Source organism: Lagenorhynchus albirostris, chromosome 7 (assembly GCF_949774975.1).
Source record: "Lagenorhynchus albirostris chromosome 7, mLagAlb1.1, whole genome shotgun sequence".
Taxonomy (NCBI): domain Eukaryota; kingdom Metazoa; phylum Chordata; class Mammalia; order Artiodactyla; family Delphinidae; genus Lagenorhynchus; species Lagenorhynchus albirostris.
The window spans coordinates 5,793,711-5,821,290 of NC_083101.1; the positions used below are offsets into that span (position 1 = coordinate 5,793,711).

Here is a 27,580-nt window from a genome sequence, read left to right on the forward strand (position 1 = left end):
CATAAGAGCCCCAGCAATGGAAACAATTCATATGTTATCCACTGATAAATGGATAAACAAACTTAGCAAGGAAAAGAAAAGAGACAGTATACACAACAACATGAATGAATACCAAAAAATCATGCTATGTGGAAGAAATCAAATACAAAAGTCTATGGTTTTTGTATTATTCCACTTACATGAACTTCTTGAAAAGGCAAAATTACAGAGACAGAAGGCAGATGGATAGTTGCCTGGAATCAGTGGTTGGAGAAGGGAATTAACTGGAAAGGGGCACAGAAAAAATTGTTATAACGAGGGAACTGTTTTATAATCTCAGTTGTGACAGAGGTTCCATGATTACGCACCAAAATTCATCAAAACGTGCACTTAAAATGGGTGGACTTTATTACATGTAAAGAATATCTTAATTTTTTTTTAATTACTTAAAAAAAATCTCCCAACCCAGGCCCTAATATTCTATACATATCCTCGCCTGACTAGGACTCTGTCAAGGTGCTGTTCAGTGTTCTCCATTTACTTCACTAAGATTTCCTTCCTTGACAGGCTTCCCTGAAGGTCTGTGAGGAGTTGATGTTAACAAAGTTCAACTATATTTCACTTATAAAAACCATTATGTTACAGATTTTATCATCACGATATCAATAATGGTTGACACATAACTTTTTACTTACTGTATCAAGCACTCTATATGCAATATCCCACTGAAATCCCATCAAACCCTTTAGGGAGGTGGCATTATGATCGACTTTCTTACTGAGGCCATAAGAGTAAAGTTATTTGTCCAGGGTCACAGCTAATACATGATAGAATCTAGATCAGGACTCAGACTGGAGTATGTGTACCCCTTGGAAGTAAATGAAGATTTTCCAGGGGTTATTAGACACGGATCACTTTTAAGAGAATAAACTCCCAAACCTCAGCCTTCCTGTGTACTCTTCGTACGACCAATCTGCCTGAGCCAATGCACCTGCAACCCTCCCAGTAATTCTTTCCCATGGCCCTTTCACTATCACCTGTCATGCACTTTACCAAGGCAAAGCTCACTCTCACCACGGAGCACTGCTTACCAGTACGAACACCTCTGGGAAGACAAACACAGCTCCAAACATTGGCGTTAGTGAAGCCTCCTTTCCTTATGGCACCTTAAACCCACAGTTTTATGACTCTCCTGGCTGCATTCACATTACTGTTAAGGGTGAAGCATGGGGCTGGAAGAGGGGCCTTGGAGGTTGCTCTGAACTCATGTACATCACAGAATGGGCTGGTATATGTAAAGACAATTTTTGTTTAACCACCTTGCTTCTTCAATCCCCCTGCTATTCTTAAAGAATTCATTGTTATTATAGGAAGAGGCAGAGAACAAAGTCAAGAAAGGGCTGGTAGGAAATACTGAAGGCACAGGTTTCTCATTTCATCCAGGTAACAAACCGTGGCAAAGTACTGTACAATTTTCAAGAAATAGAAAAAGCACACTGGGAAATACCAATCAATCTCATGGCATGTCTCCTCTGTATTTCCACTATTCTCAAGTAGTGTGAAAGAGCTTGGTGGTTATTGTTTTCTTTTCTTTTTCTTTTTTTTAGAGATTCTTATTTTTACTTGAAAAGTAAAAATAAAAACAACAACAACAACAAAAAACAACTAAGGTACACATTGGGAATTGAACTTCTATAGTTTTTCTTTCTAGAGATGTGACATCCATGTTTTCTGGTCAGTAACGTTCTACCAAATATTGTACTAAACCAGTGTACCAAATCCAAGCAGACAGATGACCAGTAAAGCTGTTTGCTATTGGTGATCATTCTTGATTTGCCAAAAGATTCTTAGATGTTGTAAATCCACATTTATTTTTTACTTGGGCACAAGTCTCCTGCTCCTTGTTACTTATCTACCTTTTCTGATTATTGGAATAATACACTTAGCAATTTGAGATTAATTTAACAGGAATATGTTACAGGTTCCATTGCGAGCAATAACTTAGTAACAGTCATTAATATACGTTTTGTAAGTTCCACACTTAATGTTGGGCCCAGTGTCTTCTCTGCCTTTCATTAATAACATCTACAAAGTAAATTAAATTGTACTCTGAGAAGCAGAACATCCACTTTAACATATGGTGGAGGATACAGTGTTTTCAAATGCAACCTTCTTAAACATGCAAGAAGCCAGGAGAAAAAGGTCTGATGAATATTCAACAAACAACAGGGGTTACTCCTAAGGGGGGTGATCAAGAGAAAGAGACATTTACTTATTTTAAAATAATGAGTAAATACTACCTTTGTAATAAAAACAATTACAACCAAAAAGTATTCATCAGAATAAGAATTAAAAGGTAATCATTTGTTTACTGGAAGCTTCTGGAAGCTGTATCAATTCTGATCTGCTGAAGAGATGAACACCAAAGGGCGGGAAAAGGAGAGAAAAAAAGAGGGAAAAAATGAAAAGGTACCTGGTCTAATCTCTTGATGTAGTGTTTGAACTTTGAGAACAGGTCCATGGGTTCTGGCAACAGAGATTTGCACCTGGAATCACAAACGCACTAGTCCTGGGAGTGGGAAGAACATCCTGTGTTCTTTTATTACCAAAATATTCCTATATGGAAAATGCCTGGAATAACCGTCAAACACAAATAAGAATGGTTTTGGCAGCAAGATTTAAATGTTAACCATCACGTTGTTGAATGCTTTGTATGCAGTGACCACCCAATACTTACGGAGTACATAAAGCACTCAGAACAGGGTCTGACATAGTTAAGAGTAATGTAAGTTTGCTATCGTTATCATTATACTGCATTCTAGTAGTAGAGAAAGGTGAAAAGCATTTCACTGATTCATTCATTCACTCAATAAGTTTCTACTAAACATCTACTATGTGCCAGGTAATAGAATATGTACTGAGATTTAATAAAAGCACAAGATAGGCATGTTCCTGTGCTAAGCGAGCTTACAGTCCAGGAGGGGAGGGGCAGTGAACAAAGTATCACATTAATTAAAGTATAGTTATAAATCAAAATAAGTTCTGCAAAGACAAGAAAGAATAAATCCTATGAGAGAATACAACAAAATGAAAGTTTATATAAAAAATTCTTAATGACTTGCATATGTTTTATAAATTCCTGTTTTTAAAAGATTCTCTCATTAAAATTCTTTTGATAAAGTAAAAGTCAGAGTAGAGACTACCAGTATTTTATTTTTTATTTCTCTTCAGTTTTTTTAATTTTTAATTTTAATATTGTGGTATCATACCTAAACTAGAAATTTATATCCCACTTGAAAATATACTGATTGCTTAATCAGCCCAGCCATGGCTTTTTGTTAAGAATTTTTCATGTTTACAAAGTGAAAACCACTTATTCTCTAATTTATCTATTTAGTCAGTCAGTTGTGACTTCTAGACATCAGAGTCCCTTAAAGAGAAATATACCTTAACAACAAAAAAATGTGGCCAGTTATGCAAAATAAAGGTACCAAATTAAATCTTTAAGCTATGAATACGATAATCAATATATCATATCTGGACACAACTCTATTCATAAGTGCAATAACTTTAAGCAAAATTTTTTTTTTTTTTTTTGCATTACGTGGGCCTCTCACTGTTGTGGCCTCTCCCGTTGTGGAGCACAGGCTCCGGATGCACGGGCCCAGCCGCTCCGCGGCATGTGGGAGCTTCCCGGACCGGGGCACGAACCCGTGTCCCCTGCATCGGCAGGTGGACTCTCAACCACTGCACCACCAGGGAAGCCCTAAGCAAAAGTTTTGTATCTGTCAGGCTCATGCGCTTATGATATCGTTGGGAAAACATTTTTAAAAATAAGAGCAAAGGAACAGCTACAAGGAACAGACTATTCCGAAACCACTTCCAGGAACAGGGTTTGTTTAAACAAAATGTATTAAGTGAAACCAGCTGCATTAAGGGTCGATGCCATCTGAAGTGGAATTCTAAAACCACCCACTTCATAATATCTGGGTAATTATTCCTTCCTGTTGCTATAAATGAAATACTCAGTGGCCAACGAGCTATGTAAGACAGCATGGCAAGGAGCAGTTCACCAATGAACAAAAAGCCCAATTGTAGTACAAGTGGATGCTCACAAGAAACCCTTGGGTCTTCTAGCTAGTCCAACTAGCTTTATGCTTCCTTATCACACATTGGACAAAGTGCTAAAGAAATGTGAAGAGAGTTGCTCTTTTGAGGGTACCAGGAGAGAGGTGCCTACAGTCAGGAATAATCATATTCTGCCAGTGGGTCAACTGATGACGCTTTCACACAAACTGATGATTTAAAAAAAAAAAAAAAAAAAAACAACACTCCAGGAATTAAAAATATGCTTTAGGGAATTCTAAAATGCATACTTTTTTTCCAATCTGAAAACTAAAACAGATCTGAAGAAAAATGGAGCCTGAATCATAACCAAGGTTTCATTATTTAAAATCATTTTCCTTAACTTATAACAAAAGCATACGAAACGGCTTGCCCCCTTGATGACTTCCTGGGGAAGTCATGTGACCCAGTCAAGAAGAGCATCCATTTTGAAAGTGTTTCCCAGTGTATCATCAGTACTGGCGGTAGGACTGTAATCAAAACAATGCAGTTGAGAAACGCAGCCATTAATCATTTTCTTTTGGAAACCAATTAGGGGATGATGAAGGAAGAAAAAACAGTGATTCATTTGTTTTGATGAAATCTGGCCTTCAAAAGATAGAATGGGCCAGGAAACACAAATATTTTTATGTTCTAAGGTATCTTAAACTTGGCCTTTAAAAAAAGATTCTTCCCAAGCTCAGTAAATGAACAAAATAAATCAGCTAGTTGATGAACTTGACTATGATATATTCGGCTAACTTTATGGATGTAAGCTTGCAGGTAAAAAAATATATATGACCTAAGGGCAGTCACAAACTTTGCTGTTTGAAGCACCAAACTCAACAAGATAGCGATGGACCATGATCCAAGGTCACCTGCAGGATGATGGTGGCTCACGTTTGAAACTGCATCATTAGCTGTGTTTACCTGACTCTTTAAAAAGCAGGCAAAGCTCAGTACTAAAACTCAAGTCAAAATGTGCAGTTCACAACACAGCTTGTATGGACCAGATCTGTTTCTTAGAAGAAACAGTCTGAAACTTCTAAAATGCACGGAGAGGATAATATAAACAATGTTCTGAAAGGTTTAAGAACATTTCAATGACAGGAAATCCTAATTATTATGACTACCACCAGTTAAAAATGCAAGCACAACTACGTAGACAGTACAGTATTATTTGAAATATCTCTTAAAATATCCTATTCTTTTTAAAATATCCTTTTTTAAGTTTTATTGAAGTATAGTTACTTTTCTCTTAAAATATCCTATTCAACATTTTCCACACACCTTAACCCATCTTATACCCTCCCCCATTCAATACTTCCACTCTTTGTGCTTCCCAGGACCCCACATCAGAAATCTTATTTGACATGGTTACTGGTTTGTTATAGAGAAGGGGTAGGTTTGTTATAGAGAAGGGGTACAAGTGGAGGGCTGGGAGGATGAAGAAGTTCTTGAAGGACCAGTCGGTGCAGGAGGTAGCTGATGGAAACTGGAAAGGAAAGAGAAGAAAATCAAGAGACAAGCAGTGACATGAAAGGGGTCACCTCACTGGAGAGGCTTTCGGTTACTTGTGGCCTCAGGCTACCATGTGGCCTCTTGAAGGGCAGAATGTAAAGTTCTCAGTTTGACCAACCAACTCAGTGTCAGGAGAAAGGAAAAATGACACATTAGCAATGGGAAGCTCAGAGCGAATTCCCAGAGGCTGTCAAGACTCAACCTAAGTGATGGTGTGTCCTCGCACAAATGTAGGGCTTACCTCAGAAGTGAACCCCGAGGCAACCTAGGTCTACTTCCTAGATGAAAATGCTATTCTATTATCAACTTCATTTCTTACTTTCATTCTGTCTGGATGGAAGAAAGATGATTTGGGGGTTTAAGTCCTGGCTTGGTTCTAAACCAACTGGGATATTTAGGCAAGTTAATCCACATCTCTGGGTCTATTTAACTTCTTAAATTCTAAACCTTCTTTCTTAGAGTCATTTCCCTTCTTGAAATATATCCTTGAGAATGTCCTTTCATGATGAGTTCTCAGTGGTAAATTCTTTTTGTTTTTATTTATCTGAAAATGTCTTTATTTCATTCTCACTCTTGAAAGACTGTTCTATGGCTATACAATTCTAGGTTAATAGCTATTTTCTCTGCCTACTTTGAAAATATTATTCTACCGTTTCAGGGCTTCTACTCTTGCTGTAGAAAAGCCAGCTGTCACTCTAATCCTTTGCAGGTGATCTGTCTTTTCTCTCTAGCTATTTTAAGAGTCTTTTCCGTCTTTGATATTCTATAGGTTCACTATGTATTTAGACATGGGTTTCTTTCCTTCTTTTCCTTTCCTTTTTGACTGTGTTGGACTTTGATGGGCTTCCTGAACCTGAGAACTTTTATCTCTCTACCACACTTAGAACTTAGGACAAGAGAGGACCCCATCCTCAATTCCACAATTTAACAGACTGCAGCTCTCCCCACAAGGCAAGGGGTCTGAAGGCTCAGGGGATGTGCCCACCAAGAGCCTAACTACCATATTCTAGGTATCCAGGACCCTGGAATTCCCTACCTAATCAGCTCCAAGCCCACATTCAGGGCTTACATGGATCTCTTCCCAGGTCTACTCTGAAGGTGGAATGCACCAGCAGTGTGGGGGGCAGATTAAACATGCCAGAGGTGTCCTCTAGTGGCATGTTTGTGAGAAATGTGAACAGAGATTATATAGGCAGGCTGAAACATCTATACATGTGTGCTTGAGGTCCCTCACAGTGCACAAAAAAGCTGGGGGAAGAAAGAGAAGAGGGTCAGGCCATAGGTCAGGGTCTGGCTCAGTCTGTGCTGCTACATGCCAGTGCAAAACTCTGTGAAGTTCAAACACTCTAAATTTCTAGGTTACTATGGTATATTCACCAAGGCAGGAGTATAGAACATATTTTATTTAGTAATTTGTTACACTTGTAACTTTTAAATATTTAGACATATAGTTTGTGGGCCTCCATTTATACTGATGCCCTAACTTCCACAAATGACAAGGGATGGCCTGCTGTTTATCAATTATAAAAATTCTCACCAGTTATCTCTTTCAATATTTCCTCTTTGCCATTCCCCCTAGCATCCTATTATGTTCTTGGAACTCCAATTAAACATAAGTTGGATCTTCTCACTATATACCCTGTCTCTTAACCAATCATATTTTCTATCTCTTTAAACCGCAAGCTGTGTTACTTCTTCAGATTTATCTTCCAATTCATTAATTCTCTCTTCAGCTATATCTATTCTGATATTCAACCCCTCCTTGAATTTTTTTTTCAAAGATTACACTTTTCACTTCTTGACATTATATTTGGTTTTTAAAATAAATTTGCCTGGTTGTTCTTGATGATATCTTTTTCTTTACTCATATTTTCAATTCCTTCTTTTGTTTCCAAAAATTACTAAGTGATTTTATTTTATATTCAATATCCAGTATTTCCAGTATCTGAAATCTTTAGATGTCAGAGTTTACTATGATTTCTATTGACTCTTGCTCATGATATCCTGTCTCTGTGTGTCTGTGTGTCTGCCTGTCTCTTTTGGTGTGTTCATTTTAGTTGGAATGATCCATGGGAATTCTTTGAGTCCAAAGAAGACTTCAATTTGCTTCTGTCATGTGCCCATGGACACTAAAAACCTAGGTCCACTTTAAATCAAGATTTCCAACTTCCAATTATGGGGGAGCAGTGTCACACAAATAGTGTAAAATCAATTTCCAAACCCATGTGAGAGCTAGTCAGTAGCCACAAGTTCTCATGTGACTTTTTTTTTTTTTTACTTTGTCCTCCACCCAAAGCCAAAAGTGAAATGGAAAATTTTCTTTGCTGCTTGACACTGTGTAAAGTACTCCTCTCCTAGTCCACCTTTTCTCTGAGAGTGTAACCTCTCTGAAGTCTTGGCTTTACAAGAAATCGTCTTGGATCAGCAACCCCTTCCTCAACCCTAAGGGAGCCCAAGCTTGTCACAGGCACACCACTCTCCTCCCTCACCCCACCAGAGTTCTGGGTCATTTGAATCTGTATACCCAGGGCATCATCAATTTCTGGGGTTAAAGTTTTGTGAGGAGCAGATTATTTACATGGTCAGGGAATGTCTTCCCCACAGATTGCTTTTTAGTTGCAAGAGGAAAACTAGCAACTGATTATCCAATGGAGGAAACAAACCACACCCTTGACTAGATAATCAAAATTAATGTCACTAATGACAGGCAGAAGGACACTGTGTGCACCTGGATGATACCATGAGAAAGAAATAACATCACTCCTGTAGTATTCTAAACAAGAATGTGTAACCTGAATCTAATAGCAGGGAAACATCAGACCAAAACTGAAAAACATTCTATAAAATAACTGGCCTTTACTCTTTAAAGCTATCAATGTTATGCAAGACAGGAATACTAAGGAACTGTTCCAGATTACAGGAGATTAAAGAACATGACAATGCAATCCATGATCCTGGGCTGGATCCTACACTTGGGGGTGGGGGTGGGGGGATGCTATAAAAGGCATTACTGTGAGAAAACTGGAATATGGACGGTAAATTAAACAAAATTATTGTTATCAGGGTTAAATTTCTTAAAATTGGTAATTATACGGTAGTTAAATAAGAGAATATCCTTGTTCTAAAGAAATACATTTGAAGCATAAGGGACAAAATGTTACAACCTAATCTCAACTGACTCAGAGAAATGAATTTTCTATCCACATACACATACAGAAAGAGAGAGAGGAGCGGGGAGAATGATAAAGCAAATGTAATGTGGCAAAATGCTAAAAGTTGATGACTCTAAGTAAAGAGCATGTGGGAATCTCTACTATTCTAGTAAATTTTGAAAAAATTTCAAAATACAAAGTAAAAACCACGGTTGGTCAAACTTGAGCCAATGGTAGATGTGGAAAACAGAAGAAACAAACATACAATGTTTGCATTAGCAAACTGTACTGATCTATGAGGAACCTAGAACTCCATTTTACCAAATATTTCTGCTGAGGAACAGGTGAAGAAATAATACAGAGTTCTGCTCCTGCTTAAGACATAGAAAGCTGTAAGAGAACATCCATCCCAACCTAACAAGAAAAGGCTAGATATCTACAAAATCATAACATTTCTTGAGCTAATCAGAGAGCTGAGGTCACAAGGTAACAAAGTGAACAGAATTCTAAAGAGTGACAAGTCCCTCCAAAGAGAGACAAGACATACAAACTGTGTGACCTTTCACAGAGCACAGGAGGAACAGGTGGCTGCCATAAAATTAGGTAAGAGGAAAACAGCTTAAATTTTAATAAATTCTTATAAAGCCGAGTGTGGCTTAGTATAACATATCGAATCTCTGGGAGTTCCAGACATCACAGCTGTCTGAACTGACTTGCAAGCTCTTTTCCACGGGGCCTCTACTAGATGCTCATGATAAAGATTGGGAGCAGAGAAGGAGACTAGAGAGAGCCCCCCAATACTGAACTGGGATAAAATCTTGCCCACTTCCTGGACCATTCTCTCATATAGCGTGAAAACTTTAATCCATTGGGGGGGAGGGCAGGAAACCCTCCCTGCCCCCCAGGATCCAGGCAAAGATCTACTGCTTCTGGGGGTGGAGGAGAAGCAAAGCCATTGTCAGCTGGATCGTGCACTGATACAATATAGAGGTCTGCTATTGCTGGGGAGGAGGGGCCCATGAGAAATTCTATCCCACCCAACCAACACCCCCCGACCCCGGAAGGTAGAGTTTGGGTGACACAGAGCACCGGTGGAAGTGCTGGAATGCTAAGAGAGCCCCACCACAGGACATGTCTAAGACTAAAGACTAAGAGGACCGAGAAATTCTCTGCCCCGACCAACCATGAGCCTGGCTCCAAGTAAAAAGCTACAGCAGGGCTCCCCTGGTGGCGCAGTGGTTGAGAGTCCGCCTGCCGATGCAGGGGACACGGGTTCGTGCCCCGGTCCGGGAAGATCCCACATGCCGTGGAGCGGCTGGGCCCGTGAGCCATGGCCGCTGAGCCTGCGCGTCCGGAGCCTGTGCTCTGCAACGGGAGAGGCCACAACAGTGAGAGGCCCGCGTACCGCGCAAAAAAAAAAAAAAAAAAAAAGCTACAGCAATTTACCACTAGGGTAATAATAAAGGTAGGTTAAAAGTAAAAGAATGGGGAAAAAATATTACGCAAGCATTATCAAAAGAAAGCTGAACTGGCTATCAGAACAAGAAATATTACCAGGGATAAGGAGGGATGTTACATAGTGATAAAAGGGTTCATTCAACTAAAAGTCTTAACAATCCTAAATGTGTATGTACCTAATAACAGAGCTGCAAAATATAAAAAGAAATAATATAAATAAAAGAATTTAGTCTTCCCTTTAATTCTGACTAGTCATTTCTTTGCTTTTCCTCCATCCTTACTGGTCCAACTTTTATTACTTACTATTATATGATAACCAGCTTTTAAAGCTAATTATTTACGTAATTGTTTACTTATTATTATATGATAACCAGTTTTTAAAGCTAATAACTCATTTCAAAATATGCCATATTTTCACTGCAGCACTGTCTGTGTTAGCAAAATAACTCAAATGTCCTTCTATGACAAATCGGCAGAGATGTTTACTGCATTAGGGAAGAGGGAGCAAATGATATGAGAGGAGCTCCATCCCACCAGAAAGAAGTAGAAGGTCCAACCCTTCCATCATATCGAAGTGTGAAGAGAAGAAGAGAGGAAGAAGCAAATAGTCAAACAAGTGTCATTACTTCCCCTCCCTGCAAAATTCGGAGGGAAGAGATGATGTATCAGTCAGGGTCCAGTCAAGAGATGGAAACCAAACCAGTAATTTGTACAGGGAAATTTTAATAAAGAATTAACTAACAAAAAGTTGTTAACTAATAAGTGGATTTTCTGACTGTGTGTTCTTAAGAGTCCATATTTGTCTATTTGGCCTCCATTAATTACAGGGCCAACTTGCTTAGATCTGCCCTGTGGTCCAGAGCCAACACTCGAAACCACCCCCTTATCCGCGTCTCATACACCCAGCCAGTACTTCCCCTGCCCTAAGTCATCCAGGGCCAAGCACCAGACAACTAGGGCTGAGGGAAAGCAAACAAGGAGGGAACTAAAGAACTCAGAACCTCCCCTCCACTCCAAAGACTAGGTTCAGATCCCGCAGAGAGGTCGTGCTCCGCAGGAACACACAGCCTGCTGGCGGCAAGGACGCCTGCCAGAGCGAGTAATCCACAGAGGTCTATGAAAGTGGCCCACCGTGCAGTGGAGACATTTGTTGGAGGGTGTGAAAAGGCTGGCGTCAGTCCACAGTACGGCCTCCCGGGTGGTCTGTGAGGGACGCTGAGCGTCACTGGGCATAGCCCACTGAAGGACATACCCCACTGAAAATCAGCACACCGGAAATAGGAAAGGAAACCCCTTCTCCCTCGATGGCCTTGCAGTGTCCCTTTAACATTGTCCCTCTGTTGACAAAGCCTAACATTAAGCCAGCTGGCAAGGGAGAAGCGCTTACGGAGTCCAGATCCTGTGTCACAAAGCAGAGCGAAGAAAAATGGATTTGGAGATGAAGGGCAATAAACTCGTAACCGGCACACTGAGGGGAAGGGAGGGCAGACTGGTAGATTGAGGGGGAAACAATGAACTTTTGCCCCACCTCCTAATTGAAACTCCGAGAGAAGATCACCTTGCGGGATGCAACCTCCCATCCATATATACGCGGATGGCCACAGAGTAAAAGTTGGGAGTAGCACGGCAGGTAAGGTAGAGAGACCTTGTTAATTAAAACACTTCTCTTTACTTCTCCCCACTACAACGTGGCAATTTATGAGGAAGGCAGATACGTGACTTTTTTTTTTTAAGACCATCATATCTCTGCACAGCTGGGTAGTAGAGTAGTATACAAATCTATGACTCTTCTACATTACTGTATGTCTTAAAAAAAGAGGAAAAAACCAAAAAGAACACACAAACTTGTAAATGCATAGAAAATTGTACTTCATCAAATCTAAGATGCCACTGTGAGATACACCTTTACTTTATGTTCCATTAAACCATGGCATTCTATTATAAGAGAATTATTATAAGATCCACCCTGATTTTAGAGATATTTTTTCTTTTCAATTTTTAATTTTTTAACTATTTTTTTAAACTGAAGTATAGTTGATATATGTTCCAGGTGTACAATATAGTGATTCACAATTTTTAAAGGTTATATTCCATTTGTAGTTATTATAAAATATTTGCTATAGAGTTTTTTTAATGTGAAATAATGGACATTTTGGAATTAATTAAAGTAGCTTTGAAAAAATACAGAAGAAACCAGTAAGGTAGACCTTACTTCTACTGAATGCCTGCCTTTGTTGCTTTAATCTTCTTACTGTGTGTGTATGTGTATTTAAAAAACACACAGGTAAAAAAAAAAAACACACACACACATGTACAAACTTCCATACTATTCACCTTAAATTCTCTCCTTAAAAAACATCCTTGTCTTCCTCAATTTGAGGGAAGAACTTAAATTCCTACCTGGACACATTCTAATCCCAACAAGTATGTGTTTCCAATTCACAGCCGTTTAAATTCAAATGCAACCTACTGCTCTACCACTTTGCGTTCCGGCGGGTATCTTCTTGGTGCCTCATTTTATTACCAGAACACATCTGTGTGAACCGGCAAAGTAAAGGATGCAATCCCTAAAGCAGGTGTGTTGACTGTCCCACACAGAGGAGACAACCACAGCCTCCATCCCATCTCACCAGCTCTCTAAGGTTCACATAAAAGGATGCCAACGATTGATTTGATATTCCACGTGAGAGTTACACTTTTGGTGGTTACTTTCAACTTCACAGGAGTCTTCAGCTCCATGAGGAACTTCATAGGCCATCTAGTTCATCCGAAACTCTTTGAGTGGTTCATGTTTAAAACATTACTGAGAGCTGGGGAATTCTGAATATGGACTGCATGTTGAACAATGTTATTGGGTTAATGCTGGTTTTCTTATGTGCTGCAACGGTGCTGCGGTGGTGTAAGAGAATGTCCTTATTCTTGGCTATCATGAGTCTACAGCCAATTTCCAGGTGGTCTGGTAAAAGGGAAGTGTTTTATGTAAAGAGAGATGGAGAGCGTGTGGCAAGTGTTAAGAGTTGGAATCAAGGTGAGGGATAGATTGGTAGTTCTTTGCACTATTCTTTCAAGTTTTTATAGGTTTGAAATTTTTCATAATAAAAAATTAAGAAAATAAAATAATTGCTCTTGATAAATACAATCTATCCTTCTTAACATCTTCAGGAAAGGAAATTCCACGACTTCCCATGAAGCCAATACAGCTACAGCACCTTAGTAAGGACAGTCACAACTACCACTGCAGCAGCTACAGTTACTGGGGGTTCTCTGCAGGCACCGTGCTAAGAGCTTTAGTGCACTGCCTCTTCGCATCCTCTCAATAATCCTTTGAGGTGGGTGTGTGTTATCTCCATTCCTATCTCACAGGAGTCAGAGCCAAAGCTTTCAAGGGCCAATCCAGTAACTGTGTGATCCCACTCAAGTTATGGTAGAGTCAGGATTTCTGGATAGAGAAACTCTGGAGCCCACACTCTTTACACTACCATCTCTTCAAACCTAGATCAGGACTCATTCTTGGTCATGAAATCCAGCAGTAAGTCACAGCCAGCATTTTTCAATATGAAATAAAAAAGAACAATCACTGTGCTGTATAATGAGTATATGTATTAATTCAGAGACTTTCTTCAGATACACACACACACACACACACACACACACACACACACACACTCAAAGTAGAGTATTCCCCACGCAGGTTGCAATGCTTGAAAACCACTGCATTATTCCATATTGCCTCCTTCCACCTCTTTCATTTCCTGCCCAGAAGGCTCACTGTTTAGGAGACTAGAGGAAAAAAAAGCAAAGCAATGCAGATTTGTATAGTTAAGGGAAAAATTCTATTGAGAATTCTCTAATCTCAAAGTAAGCCAAAATAATATACTTGCAGTGCACACTATCAGATAATCATGCAGCTGGTAGATCTGCTAATATAAAAGACATTTGCAAGTAGGAATTTGGATAATCCCCTTGATGTTTATTATAGTAAGATGTTATCTGCAATCCTATTAAATAATATCAATTTAAAATTCTGGCTGAAATAGTATATATAAATATGCTCAATTGGTAAAGTTAAGTGAAGATTCTTCTCTGGTGATTCTTCTCCACTGAAAATCCCATTGCATGTCAACATGACTGAGGTCAAGAATGACCAGGGAAAACCATACTGAGAAGTCCAAGTTGAGGAGTGTACGTATGTGTCTGTGCTGTTTGGGGGGGTGGGGGGAGGTGGGCAGGGCAAGTGAGCGGTAGAGAATTATATCAATAGAGTCTCCCCAAACCAAGCACCCAACTAGATGTCCTATTTTTAAAGGTTAAATGACAAAAGTGAAGGAAAAAAAAATTCCATATGGGTTTAAGGCCCACCGTTAAAGGAGGGTTATCTGAATTAATCTTACCATTACCAAATGAAGTCATAGGAAGAAAGTACTATGTCTTTAAATCCACAGCAATTTTTCATTCCAAGTTTCTGTTTGAGGCCATTACTGCTCCCTTGGGACTGTGTTGACTCACTGCATCTTCAGAATGACGCAAGTGAGCTTCTCTGTACAACTTCAAAACAGACTGTGAATATATCCAGGCAAAGGCTGTCTTAGGAGCCAAGAGATCAATCAGGCACCCATTCACAGAACCGCTAGGACCGGGCAGGCGATGAGAGTGTTGCGCTCCGCATCTTCAGTTTCATCACAGTCTAATCACTTTCTTCAACTGGTAAGATGGCTTGACCATTTTTTCTAAATCTTTTCTTAACTTGCCCATCCTCTCTGGGACCTCACATCCATCTTCACTGCCCATTTAGGGGCCAATGTACTTTCTTGGACTTACTTGATCATGTCGTAAGAAAAGAATGAAAACAAGAAATCCACTTCAAATTTCTCCAGTGCTGGGTATCTCACACATCTCCAGTTCCCTCCTCTAATTTTTTTCTTTATCTAAAAAAAGAAAACTCATTGTGGGGAGTGGGAGAGCAACTTAAATTATCCATGCTCTCCTGCCCCATTATTAGAAATAACTGAGAGCTGGCTGTAAGTCTATATTTCTTCCAGCACTAGTAGAGATGACACCGAATGGCTCACCTAATCTCCTAAATCAGTCCCCATCTGCATCCACCAACCATGGGCATGGTGGATAACGGAAAGGACTGGCAATGGCAGACCTCCACCCAGCCATTCAAAATGAAGAGCCTCAGCCCATGGCATGTGCCAGGCTCAATGCAGGCGCTGGGGACACAGCAGACTGACTAAGACAGTCACAGCCCTTCCCTGCATGGAGCTGACAGTATAGTGAAGGAGGAAGGCTTTACATAACTGCCACACTAATAGGGTTCATTATAAGTAAGGAACATGCCAACACAGACTAACACGAGTGCTAGAGAATCTGAGAGCGGAAAGGTCTCTGTGAAAGTGACAGGTAAGATGAGACCTGGAGGAGGAGGTGATGTTAGCCAAGGAGAGGAAAGTGTGAGATATGGGAAGTGGGGGGAACAGTTCACCTAGAAATAGCAGGTACAAAGGCCTGAGGCAAGGAAGGACCTACTACGAGAATCAATATGAGGTGAACAGAATCCAAAACTGAAGCTTCAAGAGGTTTCATCTGGAGACTGGTCAGATACACACAGTCCCAAGATCACCACCAATATGACAAAGGCAAATAAGGCTACACCTGCATGGCCTGTAACCAGATAACTCTGGTGTCACCTGGTTCACCACATTTCCAGCCCTACAGCTTCCTTCCCAAAACACACAACCAAAAACCAGAGACTGAACCAACATAAAATGTGTCTGCTTTTTAAAAAAGTAGTTTACATTTGGGGCTGATCATTTGCACACAGTGTTCTTTTGAGAACACTCAAATTATAAAAGGTGTCATCCGTGGTGCCAGAAAGCAGAGTGGGCTCTTTTAATACAATAGCCGAGCAGCTGTAGATAATAAAACCTCTAGTAATCAAACTAAATGTCAGGCTTTGCCAGTAGCATCTCAAAATCAAATGCAACTTCACCGTATTTCAATTTTATCCTTACCAAGACATTAGCCACCTATAAGTATCAAAAGTATGACATTGTTTTAAACCCAAAGTAACTCCCCACGTAACTACTCATATGATATACATATTGTTGGTTGCTTAGTTGAGGCATTTCACTATCAAACGCACCATTTCAAACTCATTTCTCTATATAAATTTATAAGCTCCCCCTCTCCAAGCATAAAGGGATAAACAGTACAAGATCCTTTCGTGATTTACTGTTGGGGACTAAAGTCTTTAATGTACCTCGAGACTTTACAGACTGTGTTTCAGAGGTGAAATTGTACCACACTATGCCATAAATCAGCAAGCTCTAACATAAAGTAAAAAATGGCGGAGGGCCGCAAAGAGGCAAAGGAGGATGGAATTTTTATAGTAAACAACTTTGCCATTGTGAATAATGACTGTTACTAAAATGTGCTGCTGCTTTTCCAGCGTCTCTCTTTTTCCCTCTGTTGATCTTCGTTGCCATAACTACCATGTGAATCATCTTAACAACTGCATACACATCTCCAGTGCTGTTACTGCCACTCTGTCACTCCAGGTCAGCTTTCACTCACCTGGCAGCTGCTTAGACCAGAGGCTGTTCTCACATCACACAGGGGGGCTGTTTTGTGAACAAGTAACTAGAAATTAATTCTTAGATTTTTAAAAAAGTCATAGTTCTCAATATATGATAATATTTAAATCTCATTTAATCGTAATTCTCAATTAACTAGAAAGTTTTTTCCTCCCAAATTACCAGAAACTTTTTTTTTTAATTTTCAAGGGGAAAATGACAAATTTTCAAAATATAAGGAACTTAAAAAAAATTCTAAGCTCTGAATAATACCCTAGAGGTTAATATATATTTGGCTTCATGGTCTATGTTTTCTCTATCTTAAGTAATCCATAATCATCAAAGGTGTTAAAATAATGACTGGGTTTCTGGGGAAAGATGGTGCACTGAGCACATGTGCTTATCCCCTCTCCTGACTGTGACCCCTTTAAATTACAATAAAGGAATTTTTTTTAAGTCTAAACCCACAACAGTGAAGAGAAAAGAAAGGGGGTTGTCATCATACAACAAATTTCGACAAATTTTTTGGAATCTGAAAGTGGATGGGTGCACATTGCCTACTGAAGCAGAGCGGAGGAAATCCCTGCTGAGCAGAGTCTTGAAAGAGTAGAGTGATAGAGGGAGCCCATGTGCCAGGAAGAGCTCCAAACATGAAGACTGCAGGTAGAATGCAGGTGGAAGTGAGACATAGGGGTGAAAACTGATGATTCTACATCTGTTCATGAAATGGTCGACGGCCAAAACACACACCTGACACACCTCTGCATGCCCAGACATTTACCACCGGTAAGGAGGAATCTCCTCTAAAGAAATAAAAGGAGGGACTCCCCTGGTGGCGCAGTGGTTAAGAATCTGCCTGCCAATGCAAGGGACAGGGTTCAACCCTGCTCCGGGAAGATCCCACATGCCGCGGAGCAACTAAGCCCGTGCGCCACAGCTACTGAGCCTGTGCTCTAGAGCACCTGAGCCACAACTACTGAGCCCTCGCTCCTAGAGCCCGTGCTCCACAACAAGAGAAGCTACCGCAATGTGGAGCCCGTGCACCGCAACACAGAGTAGCCCCTGCTCGCCACAACTAGGGAAAGCCCGTGCGCAGCAATGAAGACCCAACGCAGCCAAAAATAAATTAATTAATTAATTAAAAAAAGAAATTAAAGGAAAGTCTGGAAAACACTAATGCAGCATGTTGGTGCCCCAATGTCATATAAGCCATCTGAGAAGATTTCTTAATTCCCCTACTCGTTAATCCAGAAATGGAACCGGCCAAGCTACAATCCCACCCACATACACAGAACTCCTAATCAACCTTCCCATTCCCACTTTCTTAAATAGGAATAGACAACAAGGATCATCAGACTTTTAAGGAAAGCGTAGAACATCACAGAAAAAGACCAAGACGAACAGATTAACCCTGAAGGAAACAGATAATTTTGGAAACTGGAGAAAATTTTTTAAAACACCAAAAAACAAACCCCCACAACTCCTCTAGTTTATATCCTCAGAGAGACTCATAAGGATTATATGTTCAGAAATCAAGAATGTCATGTTATGAGAAAGATTTTTTAAATTAATAATAAAAAAAACCCTCTGGTAGTTAAAAATGTGACTGCCAAAATAAAAAATTAATTTAAAAAATGAATGAAAAGTAGTCAAGGAAATTTCCCAAACAGCAAAGGAAAAAAGGCAAAGGTCCAGGAGGGCAAATGTTAAATTAATACAAACGAAGAGCCCCTTCTAAGAAACGTGACCCTGTTGCATCGCTCTGTAGCTGTTGGCACTATCCCTGCAACTCTGCCCATCCCCTCCAGGGCTTTCTCCTGCATACCATCCTTGGCCACCAATGTGCCTGAAAATCAGTTTCCAAAACTTCTTAATTTAGGTTAACTTAGAGCTCACTTGATTCAAATTTCACAGCGGACACCTAGAGCAGACTGACAGAGGACTCTCATGTTTAACTCCTGTATCTCAGAGTGGCTTTATCATTCAAGGGCTAGTCTCCTGGGTATTGCACAGACATTCTCTTTTGCATTGCAGACATTCTCCCTTTTGGGGTCATTTTCCCTTTTTTTAAAGTATAAAAGTTCCTTTGTGAGTCTGTTGGAGGTAAAAGTTCAGTTTTTGTTTAACTGAAAATGTTATCATTCCCTCATTATTAAATTATATTTTAGCTGAGTTTAAAATTCTAGGTTGGCGATAATTTTCTCTCAGCACTTTAAGATACTATTCCTCTGTATTCTGGTTTCCATCGTTGCTGCAGAGAAGTTTCCTTGCAGTCAAATAGCACTCCTTGGGAGGTAATCAGTTTCTCTTTGATGCTTTAAGATCACCTTTATGTCTCTGGCGTTCTATTATACTCCAGTTTGTCTGGATAAGGTTTTTTTTAAAAAAATTCTACTTGGGATTTACTCTGATTCCTAAATCTAAAGATTTCTGGTTTTCAATATTTTTGGAAATTTTTAGCATAATTTCCTCAAATACTGCCCCTCCCCTATTACCTCTATCATCTTCTGCCTCACCATTTTTTTAAAAATATTTATTTATTTATTTATTTTTGGCTGCATCGGGTCTTAGTTTCAGCATGCGGGATCTTTCATTGTCGCGTGCGGGCTCTTCGTTGGGGTGTGAGGGCTTAGTTGCCCTGTGGCATGTGGGATCTTAGTTCCCCGACCAGGGATCGAACATGCGTCCCCTGCACTGGAAGGCAGATTCTTAACCACTGGACCATCAGGGAAGTCTCTCACCATTATTTTAAATCATCTCATTCTGTTCTGTTTCTTTAGATTTAATTTTCATACTTTTCACCTTTGTCTTTCTATACTGCATTCTGTGTAATTTCTTAAGCTTTATCCCCAATTTACAAAATCTCTCTTTAGCTGTGTCTAACTCATTGTTTGGCCCATCCATTAGGGTTTAATTTCACTGATTATATATCTCTGTTTTCAATTCTTCCAGGTCTTTCTTCATAGGATTTTAGCCCTCACTTATTTTCTACTTCACATTTTACTTATTTAAATGTTTTTAAGCCATTATTTTATATTCTGAACCTGATAATTCTAATATCTAAAGCTCCACTCTAGTTCTGCTTTTTTCTCTCTCTCTCATTCATAGTTGTTTATTTCCTTGTGTTTTTAAGTTTTGGATTATGAGCTCATGTTTGGCGAGGATTTATCTGTGGGAATCCTGGGCTAAGGCTGGATAAAGGCAGGAATATCCAAAAAGGATATGTTATTGACTACTGCCAATATCTGGGAACTCTATCAACCTAGCATCTCTTTAAGATAATTTCTCTTCTTGGAAATACCCAGACTACATAGGTCAGGTAAATTCAAACAAAGTTCAAGAGAAGGCAGGCCTAGGGTAAAAACTACCTGAGGAGACTTTTTTCCCCCATTCAAAGTACAGGCCAAATCAGACAAGTTTAAAAAAAAAAAAAAAATCTGCCAATGGGCTTATTTTCTCATTCTACCATTTTGCTAGAGATATGGACAGCACTTCAAAAGTCCCAGCTTTATATGGTAGTCTCAGTTCCACCTCCATGTTTAACACAAGCCCAAGACTTTGTCTCCTGTGCCCAAATAGCCTTTAAAATCCAAGTCTCACAGACACCCACCATATGACTGAACTGTTCCACTCCTAGCTCCTTACTAAAGGGAAATAAAAGCATGTGTCTGCACAAAGACTTGTTCACAAATGTTCTGGCAGCTTTATCTGTAATAACCCCAAAATGGAAACAACCCAAATGCCCACCCACAGGTGAATAGATAAACAAAGTATGGTACATCCAGACAATGAAATAGTACTTGGCAATAAAAAGGAACAAACTATTGATACACACAACACAGATGAATCTCAAAATAATTAGGTCAGGCAGATAAGAGTATATAGTACATGACTGTACTGTCTAGAATTTTATATAGATGAAAACTAATGTATAGGGATAGAAAACAGCTAAGTGGTTGACTGGAGATGGAGAGGTGTAGATGAGCAAAAGACTGCAGAAGGTCATAAACTTGATGATTGATATTTTCATTATTTTAATTATGGTGATGATTTCATGGGTATACACACGTCATAATTTATTAAATTGTACACTGTAAATATCTGCAGTTTATTGTATGTCAATTAACCTCAATAAAACTATCTGGGGGGAAAAAAAGCCTCTTGGTTACTGAAATCAGCAAATGACTCCAAGACAGCTGTAGTTTGAGCTTGCACCTCAAACTTCCAGTTTGTCCTTTATTTTTTAGGCCTTGAGGAGGTCCCCCTTTTCTTGCAAGTTCAGCTATTCATTAAAAAGATGTCATATATTTAGGCATCATGCCTAAGTGTTTTTATCAGGTGGATTTTCAGAACAGTTAATCTGTCATATCGCCAGCAAAAGTCTCCCTCATATCTGTGTTTGAAGGCAATGCTAAATCTCCCCGAAGTTCTGTCACATTGTCCCCATTTCATCCCAAAGCCTTCAACAACAAAACCCCTTAGGCGAGCATACAGAGTTGTATCACAACCTAATTCCTAAGGACCTTGTATTTTCCTTTCCTCAGACTCTTGTACAGGAAGGACATGCCCTCTGCCCGGAATCTGTGTCACTGTCCTGTACCCTTTACTCCTTTTAATAGTCAGATTTGGGGTGGGGTGAAATCCTACCTCCTTACTCCTGGCCTCTTCATATGCCCAAAAGCTCTCCTCATCTCCCCCCACCAAATACCACTCCCAAGTTTCTCCCTGACCATTCACCCTAGTGAAGAGCAGTCTCTCCTTCTCTCAACCACTGTAATTCTTCTTACCTATATTATTAATGTGAACAAAATAAGGCGTAGCATTTGAATTAAACGTTTGGGTGTTTCATCTCAATTTGATCCCTGAAAATTAGGACCATCCTTTTTTTTTTTTTTTTTTTTTTTTTTGCAGTACGCGGGCCTCTCACCGCTGTGGCCTCTCCTGTTGCAGAGCACAGGCTCCGGATGTGCAGGCTCAGCGGCCATGGCTCACAGGCCCAGCCGCTCCGCGGCACGTGGGATCTTCCCGGACTGTGTCCCCTGCATCCGCAGGCGGACTCTCAACCACTGCGCCACCAGGGAAGCCCAGGACCATCTTTGAACCTCCCACAGTTCTATAGCACAATGCCTTGTGCTCATGTGAGCAAACAATAAATACCTGGCAAGTGAATCACTGAACACAGGCAGGAATGAAAATCCTGAAGGGGAAGTAGTATAATGGGAGATAGCTCCCAAAGGTGCAAAGGTCAACCAGCCTGACATTCTGATGTAACTGCTTAGAACTGCTTAGAAGCATCCATTTCAAATCTACAAGGCATGTACACTTTGCTTCAAGAGAATCACACCTAAAATGTTAAAACTGCACTCCCTACAGTAATTATCAGGCAGCATTTTTTAATACCAATTCTTGAAGGAGAAATATTGGTGATATTTTCTTTACAGATGTATTTTTTTCCTGCTAAGCACACAAGCTTCTGAGTGAAGATATCCGCAACATTTTAAAAGTATAGCATTGGTTAATGTAACATGAATATGTCACACTGTTTAAGAAAGAACAAATGCTCCTATATTCTGACATCTGCATAATTTCCTGAGCCAACAGAATGAAAGGATTCTATGTCCCTATTTGTCCCCCCAAATTCAAGGCACAAATGTACAGAACATAAGCTGGCACTCTAGCTGCCTGTACTCAATTCCATGCCCAAACCTATAATGTTTTAAATTTCATTTTTTAAGGGAGTGCCACCATGTGGTGACTAACTTTAGTACACTTTTAACATAGATACCAATAGGATGTGTTATGTACTTGAAAACAGTAGGGGAAGGAACAAATTACCCAGGCCACATTTTATAGGATATTTTATAACAGATTACTTTCACAATGATCAAACTTCAGAGTTAAAATATAAGAGTTAAGATATTATCTGCTCCTTTCAGGAGGATTCAGATTGGGACCCTTATTTCATGTTAGTGAGACCCAGAGTCAATTAATCACCCACGGTACCAAAGCCTGCAACTGGGGCAGGGGTGAGAAGGGGAAGGAATATCGCTAGGGCTACCACCCTGGTCTCCTGCCTCTCTGTACTATCCCACAGCCCTGCTCTTATATATAAAATGCAAGTTATTTGGCAACTTAAAATTTTTTATTTATTTAACAAGCATATATATAGCACTTACTATGTGCCTGCAACTGTTGTAAGCACTATATGTGTCAAATAAACAAAAAATTAAAGCCTCCAAATAATTTGTATTTAATGCAACTCTTCTCATCTGAGGATTCTGAAATAACACCTATATTATAAAATCTCAACAATCTTCTAGGGTTAAAAAAAAAAAAAAAAAAAAAAAAAGGAGGCACAATTGGCAGAAATAAAGCTAACAGCAAAAGCCAGAAGTCTGTTTGTGCTCCTAAAGGCTGGAGCACTGTCCTTCAACTGGTGACTGGATAAACAAGCAGCGGTACATCCACACAAGGGGACACCACTCAGAGATACAACAGGAGGAACTGTGATAACATGTAACACTGTGAATGACTTGCAGTGCACGATGGTAAGTGAAAGAAGCCAGACTCAAAAGGCCCTGTACTGCATGATTCCATTATATGTCATCCTGTACATATAAGGACAGAAAACTGACTGTGGTTGCCAGGAGCTGAGAAGGGGTTGAGGAAGGACGACTATAAAGGAGCAGCACAAGGGAATTTAGGGGGTCATAGCACTGTATCTGAATGAGGTGGTAATTTCACACCTGTATGCATTTGTCAAAGTCCACAGAACTGTACACTAAAGAGTAAGTTTTATACTATATAGAAATTATAACTCAATAACCTGACTATAAATAATAAGATAAAATACAATAAAAGACTAGGTCCATAGTTTGGCTTTCCAAATTAAAAACTGGTTATGTTTTCAGAAGCTAAAGAAGTTGCATTCCATAAAAGTTAAACAAAACCTGATTAGATTTTTTCCCTGTAAGTGACCTACTCTAATGAGACCTCTAGCCTTTATTAACTTTATAACTACCCTTTATAATAGTTATAATTTAGGGGCTTCCCTGGTGGGGCAGTGGTTGAGAATCTGCCTGCCAATGCAGGGGACACAGGTTCGAGCCTGGTCTGGGAAGATCCCACATGCCGCGGAGCAACTAGGCCCGTGAGCCACAACTACTGAGCCTATGCGTCTGGAGCCTGTGCGTCTGGAGCCTGTGCTCCGCAACAAGAGAGGCCGCGATAGTGAGAGGCCCGCGCACCGCGATGAAGAGTGGCCCCTGCTTGCCACAACTGCAGAAAGCCCTTGCACAGAAACGAAGACCCAACACCGCCATAAATAAATAAATAAATATTAAAAAAATAGTTATAATTTATTGAGCTAACTATGTAACAAGTACTATTCTGTTTCTTTAGGTTTACTGCTTAATTTTCTATGTCAGTTACAGATGTATGTAAAATAAAGAGGGAAAAATGCCCCCTCACCTCTCCATACCATGCTCCACCATCCAATCCACTCCTAAGAGATAACAGCTATCAACAGACGTTTTTCTACACGCGTACAGACCCACAGCTTTCCCTGTAGTATGAATGGCACTGTAGTACACTTGCTTTTCTATTGAATGCTTTAAACATCTCTCCGTGCCAATCCACGTAAAGCTCCCTTCACCTCCTTAACAGCTGCAGAGTGTCACACAGAACCCTGGCCACAGCTTATTTAGCCATTCCCTAATGATGAATATTCAAGTTATGCCAAATGCTCTAAGCTAGGTTCCTCACAGACGGTTTAATTCCCCCAACGACCCTGTAGAGTGGACCTGTTACAGGTAAGTCCCCCAAGACTAATTCGTTCCTTCAACAAATACTACTCTGTGCCAGGAATACAACAGTGCACAGGGTCAGATACTCCCGGCCATCATGTAACTCACTACTTTTCTTCTTCACTGGCTGTAACAGGCAACAACCCTCTCAACCCCCCTGACCATACAAGTCAGGGTTGATGAGAGGAGGGCTCTGGGGCCTGCAGAGGGACTCTCAGCCCGGACTGGGTGCAGAGTGACCACCGGGGGAGGGCTTCCTGTTTCTGCTACTTGGTGCTGCCTCTCCTCCATCCCCATCAGATTAAGGACACACAGTGAGAGTCAACACTGGCTCTATCCTCTAGAAAGGAAAGGAAGCATAAGCTGCATGTTGCTGCTAAATGCCAGTTCACACCAAGCCTCCGAGGAAGTTGTATACTCAGCAAATCGTGAATTATTTCACATGTTCACAAATGTAGCCACCAAGTAAATCCTGCCACCAATCTTTCTATCAAGAAGGAAACTTCCCTGGTGGTCCAGTGGATAAGACTCTGCGCTCCCAGTGCAGGGGGCCTGGGTTCAAGCTCTGGTCAGGGAACTAGATCCCACATGCATGCCGCAACTAAGAAGTCCACATGCCGCAACTAAGAGTCCGCATGCCGCAACTAAAGATCCCACACGCTTCAACAAAGATTGAAGATCCCGAGTGTCACAGCTAAGACTCGGCGCAGCCTGCCTAGATAGGTAGGTAGGTAGATAGATAGATGGATAGATAGACAGATATTAAATTTTTTAAAAAGGACACAAAAAGAGGAGATCGTAAGCTCTGACAGTTGTACACACGAATGAAATGTACAGGGAGAGCTCTTCCATTTTAAGAGATGCTACTTAAGAGAAAAGCAGCCACTCAGCTCCAGCAGACAGCTGCAAGTAAAAATGCAGGGGATAAAAATCTCCCAGTTAAAAAAAAGGATTATGGAATTTAAAAAATATATCTCAAAGTAGAAGAGCATCAGAACCTCCATGCACTCCACATACCCCAGGTACCCATGTACCCATGTCCTACTCTTCCTGGCTTCAACAAGCATCGACTCATAGCTCACCTTCTTTCACCTAGACCCCCACCCACTCTTGCGGCCCAAATAATTTTGAAGCCTATGTCTAATATTATATAATTTATGGATTTCCAACACCGCAATTTTTATACTTTGTTTGAATTCAGATCTTAATAAGCTCCATATATTGTGATTATGTCTCCTTTAATCTACAGGTTCCACTTAATTTTTTTCTTCCAATTTACTCATTAATTAAACCAAGTCATTTGTTCCAGAGTTCCCCTCTGTCTAAATTTTGATGACTGAGCTTAACATGGTAGGAGCTATATTTTGATGTTTCCTTTCGTGGCAAAACTTTCCTTGCTCAAATGCAGGTGACAGTTTCTGTTTAGAAGAGATGCCTTACTTCTGCGGGGGGTGGGGGAGGAATGGGTGTACGTGTGCACTTTAGTTTGGAAGGCTGTGCCGTGGCTGGTTTGAGGAATCAAATGTGTTTCTCATACGACCTGCAGCTCTTCCGGAACTAAAATTTGGTATTTCCTCATGAGGTCAGACTCTCCAGGGCATTCTGAGGCCAGGTGAGCCTTCAGAAGAACAGGAGTATGAAGGGATCCTCGGCGCTCCAGTAAGAGTGCAAACAACTACATCCACAACTAAACAAGGTGATTGCAGACGGCATGAACTGCGAAGAAATTAAAGGGGGACAGCAGATAAAGAGCTGCTGCCGGCATGGGTACTCTGCCAGCACAGGTACTCTGGACGAGGTCGTCAGGGGACGCCTTTCCTAAAGGTGCCACATGAGCTGGGGCCTGCACCAGATCTGGTGTAACAGTACCCAGCAGCGGGCAGGGCAGGGCCTGGGGCGGGCACTAACAGAGAAGAGCGCCCCAGTAGACAAAGGGAGTGACGGGAGGGGAAGTCCAAGAGGGAAACCAGGTCCAGATCTCACAGGGTCAACAGGCTGTGGAGAGAAGTTGGGAATTCTATTCTGAGATGAGTACCCAACGGAGGCTAAAAACTGGGTAGTGAAAAGGTCTGACATAAATGTCCGAGGAAAGGTCTCTGCTGGCAAGAGAGCAGACATAGATGGGAACAAGACCAGGCTGGAAGGCTGAGACATTTTTCAGAACAGAGATGGCGGTGGTGAGGGGCCAGGGTGGTATTTATTTACTCTAGGATGTTTTCTAGGACTCCAGGGTTATCCTAAGATTTACTGTAGGATTCATTATTCTGGAGTGTTTGCTGCTGCATCAGATGTGGGAGGAGGAGTCCAGGATGATACCTACGGGGGTGGCAGGGTACCTGGGGATATGATGCCGTGGTCACAGGCTGTCACCCTTTCCCCAGGTCCTAAGCCATCCAAAAAAGGGCAGGACGACAATGTGAAGACCAGGTTTGGTGAGAACCCATTAACGCGAAAGAAAAAGCCCCTGAAAGACCTGCCCTTCCTCCTCGTCATAATCACAGGGCACATTCTCATCCGTGCCCTAATGAGCCATGTCCAACACAGCGACCCCGGCGGCCTACCTACTCGGCCCTACAATTTCCTATCAGAAGCCACCGTTGGCTGGGGCTGCCGTTCACAACGGGTTTTGCATTCTTTTCTCAGGGTCCTTCTCAGAAGTCTGTCTAGGATCATCCTTTCTCTCCCTGAGCCTGTAACCGTGAGGCGTCTGTCCTGCCCGGCCGGCCCCACTTTCCATGCTGTGGTCACACGGCTTGCTCTGTTTATGCAGCCTGACTGTGAGCAAGTGGCAGGAGGCGCCGGGGGAGGCCGAGTGTGCTCGGTATGTGCGGGTGGAATGCCACGGCCACGGCCGCATTCCTCAGAGCACACCAACGCACTGGAAGCCCCAGGCAGTCGTTTCTCCACAACCCTGGGAAACTTATCGTGGGCGATGACCCGCACCCACTTGGTCTCCATGCTGCCAAATACAATCTGATGAATTGAC

The 27,580-nt window shown here is 40.9% G+C and overlaps 1 protein-coding gene across 3 annotated transcripts in view; it reads right to left on the bottom strand.

Moving 5' to 3' along the window:
* Window positions 1-27,580, bottom strand: part of ABL1 (ABL proto-oncogene 1, non-receptor tyrosine kinase) — a 133,001-nt gene that overhangs the window by 75,196 nt on the left and 30,225 nt on the right. The window contains exon 1 of one of the 3 annotated variants that reach the window (XM_060154049.1): window positions 14,606-14,654. The exons of the other annotated variants lie outside the window; for them this stretch is intronic. Coding sequence (XP_060010032.1) covers window positions 14,606-14,624 — 19 coding nt within the window. The 5' untranslated portion in view covers window positions 14,625-14,654. Of the gene's footprint in view, window positions 1-14,605; window positions 14,655-27,580 lie in introns of those variants that run through there. 3 annotated transcript variants of the gene reach the window in all.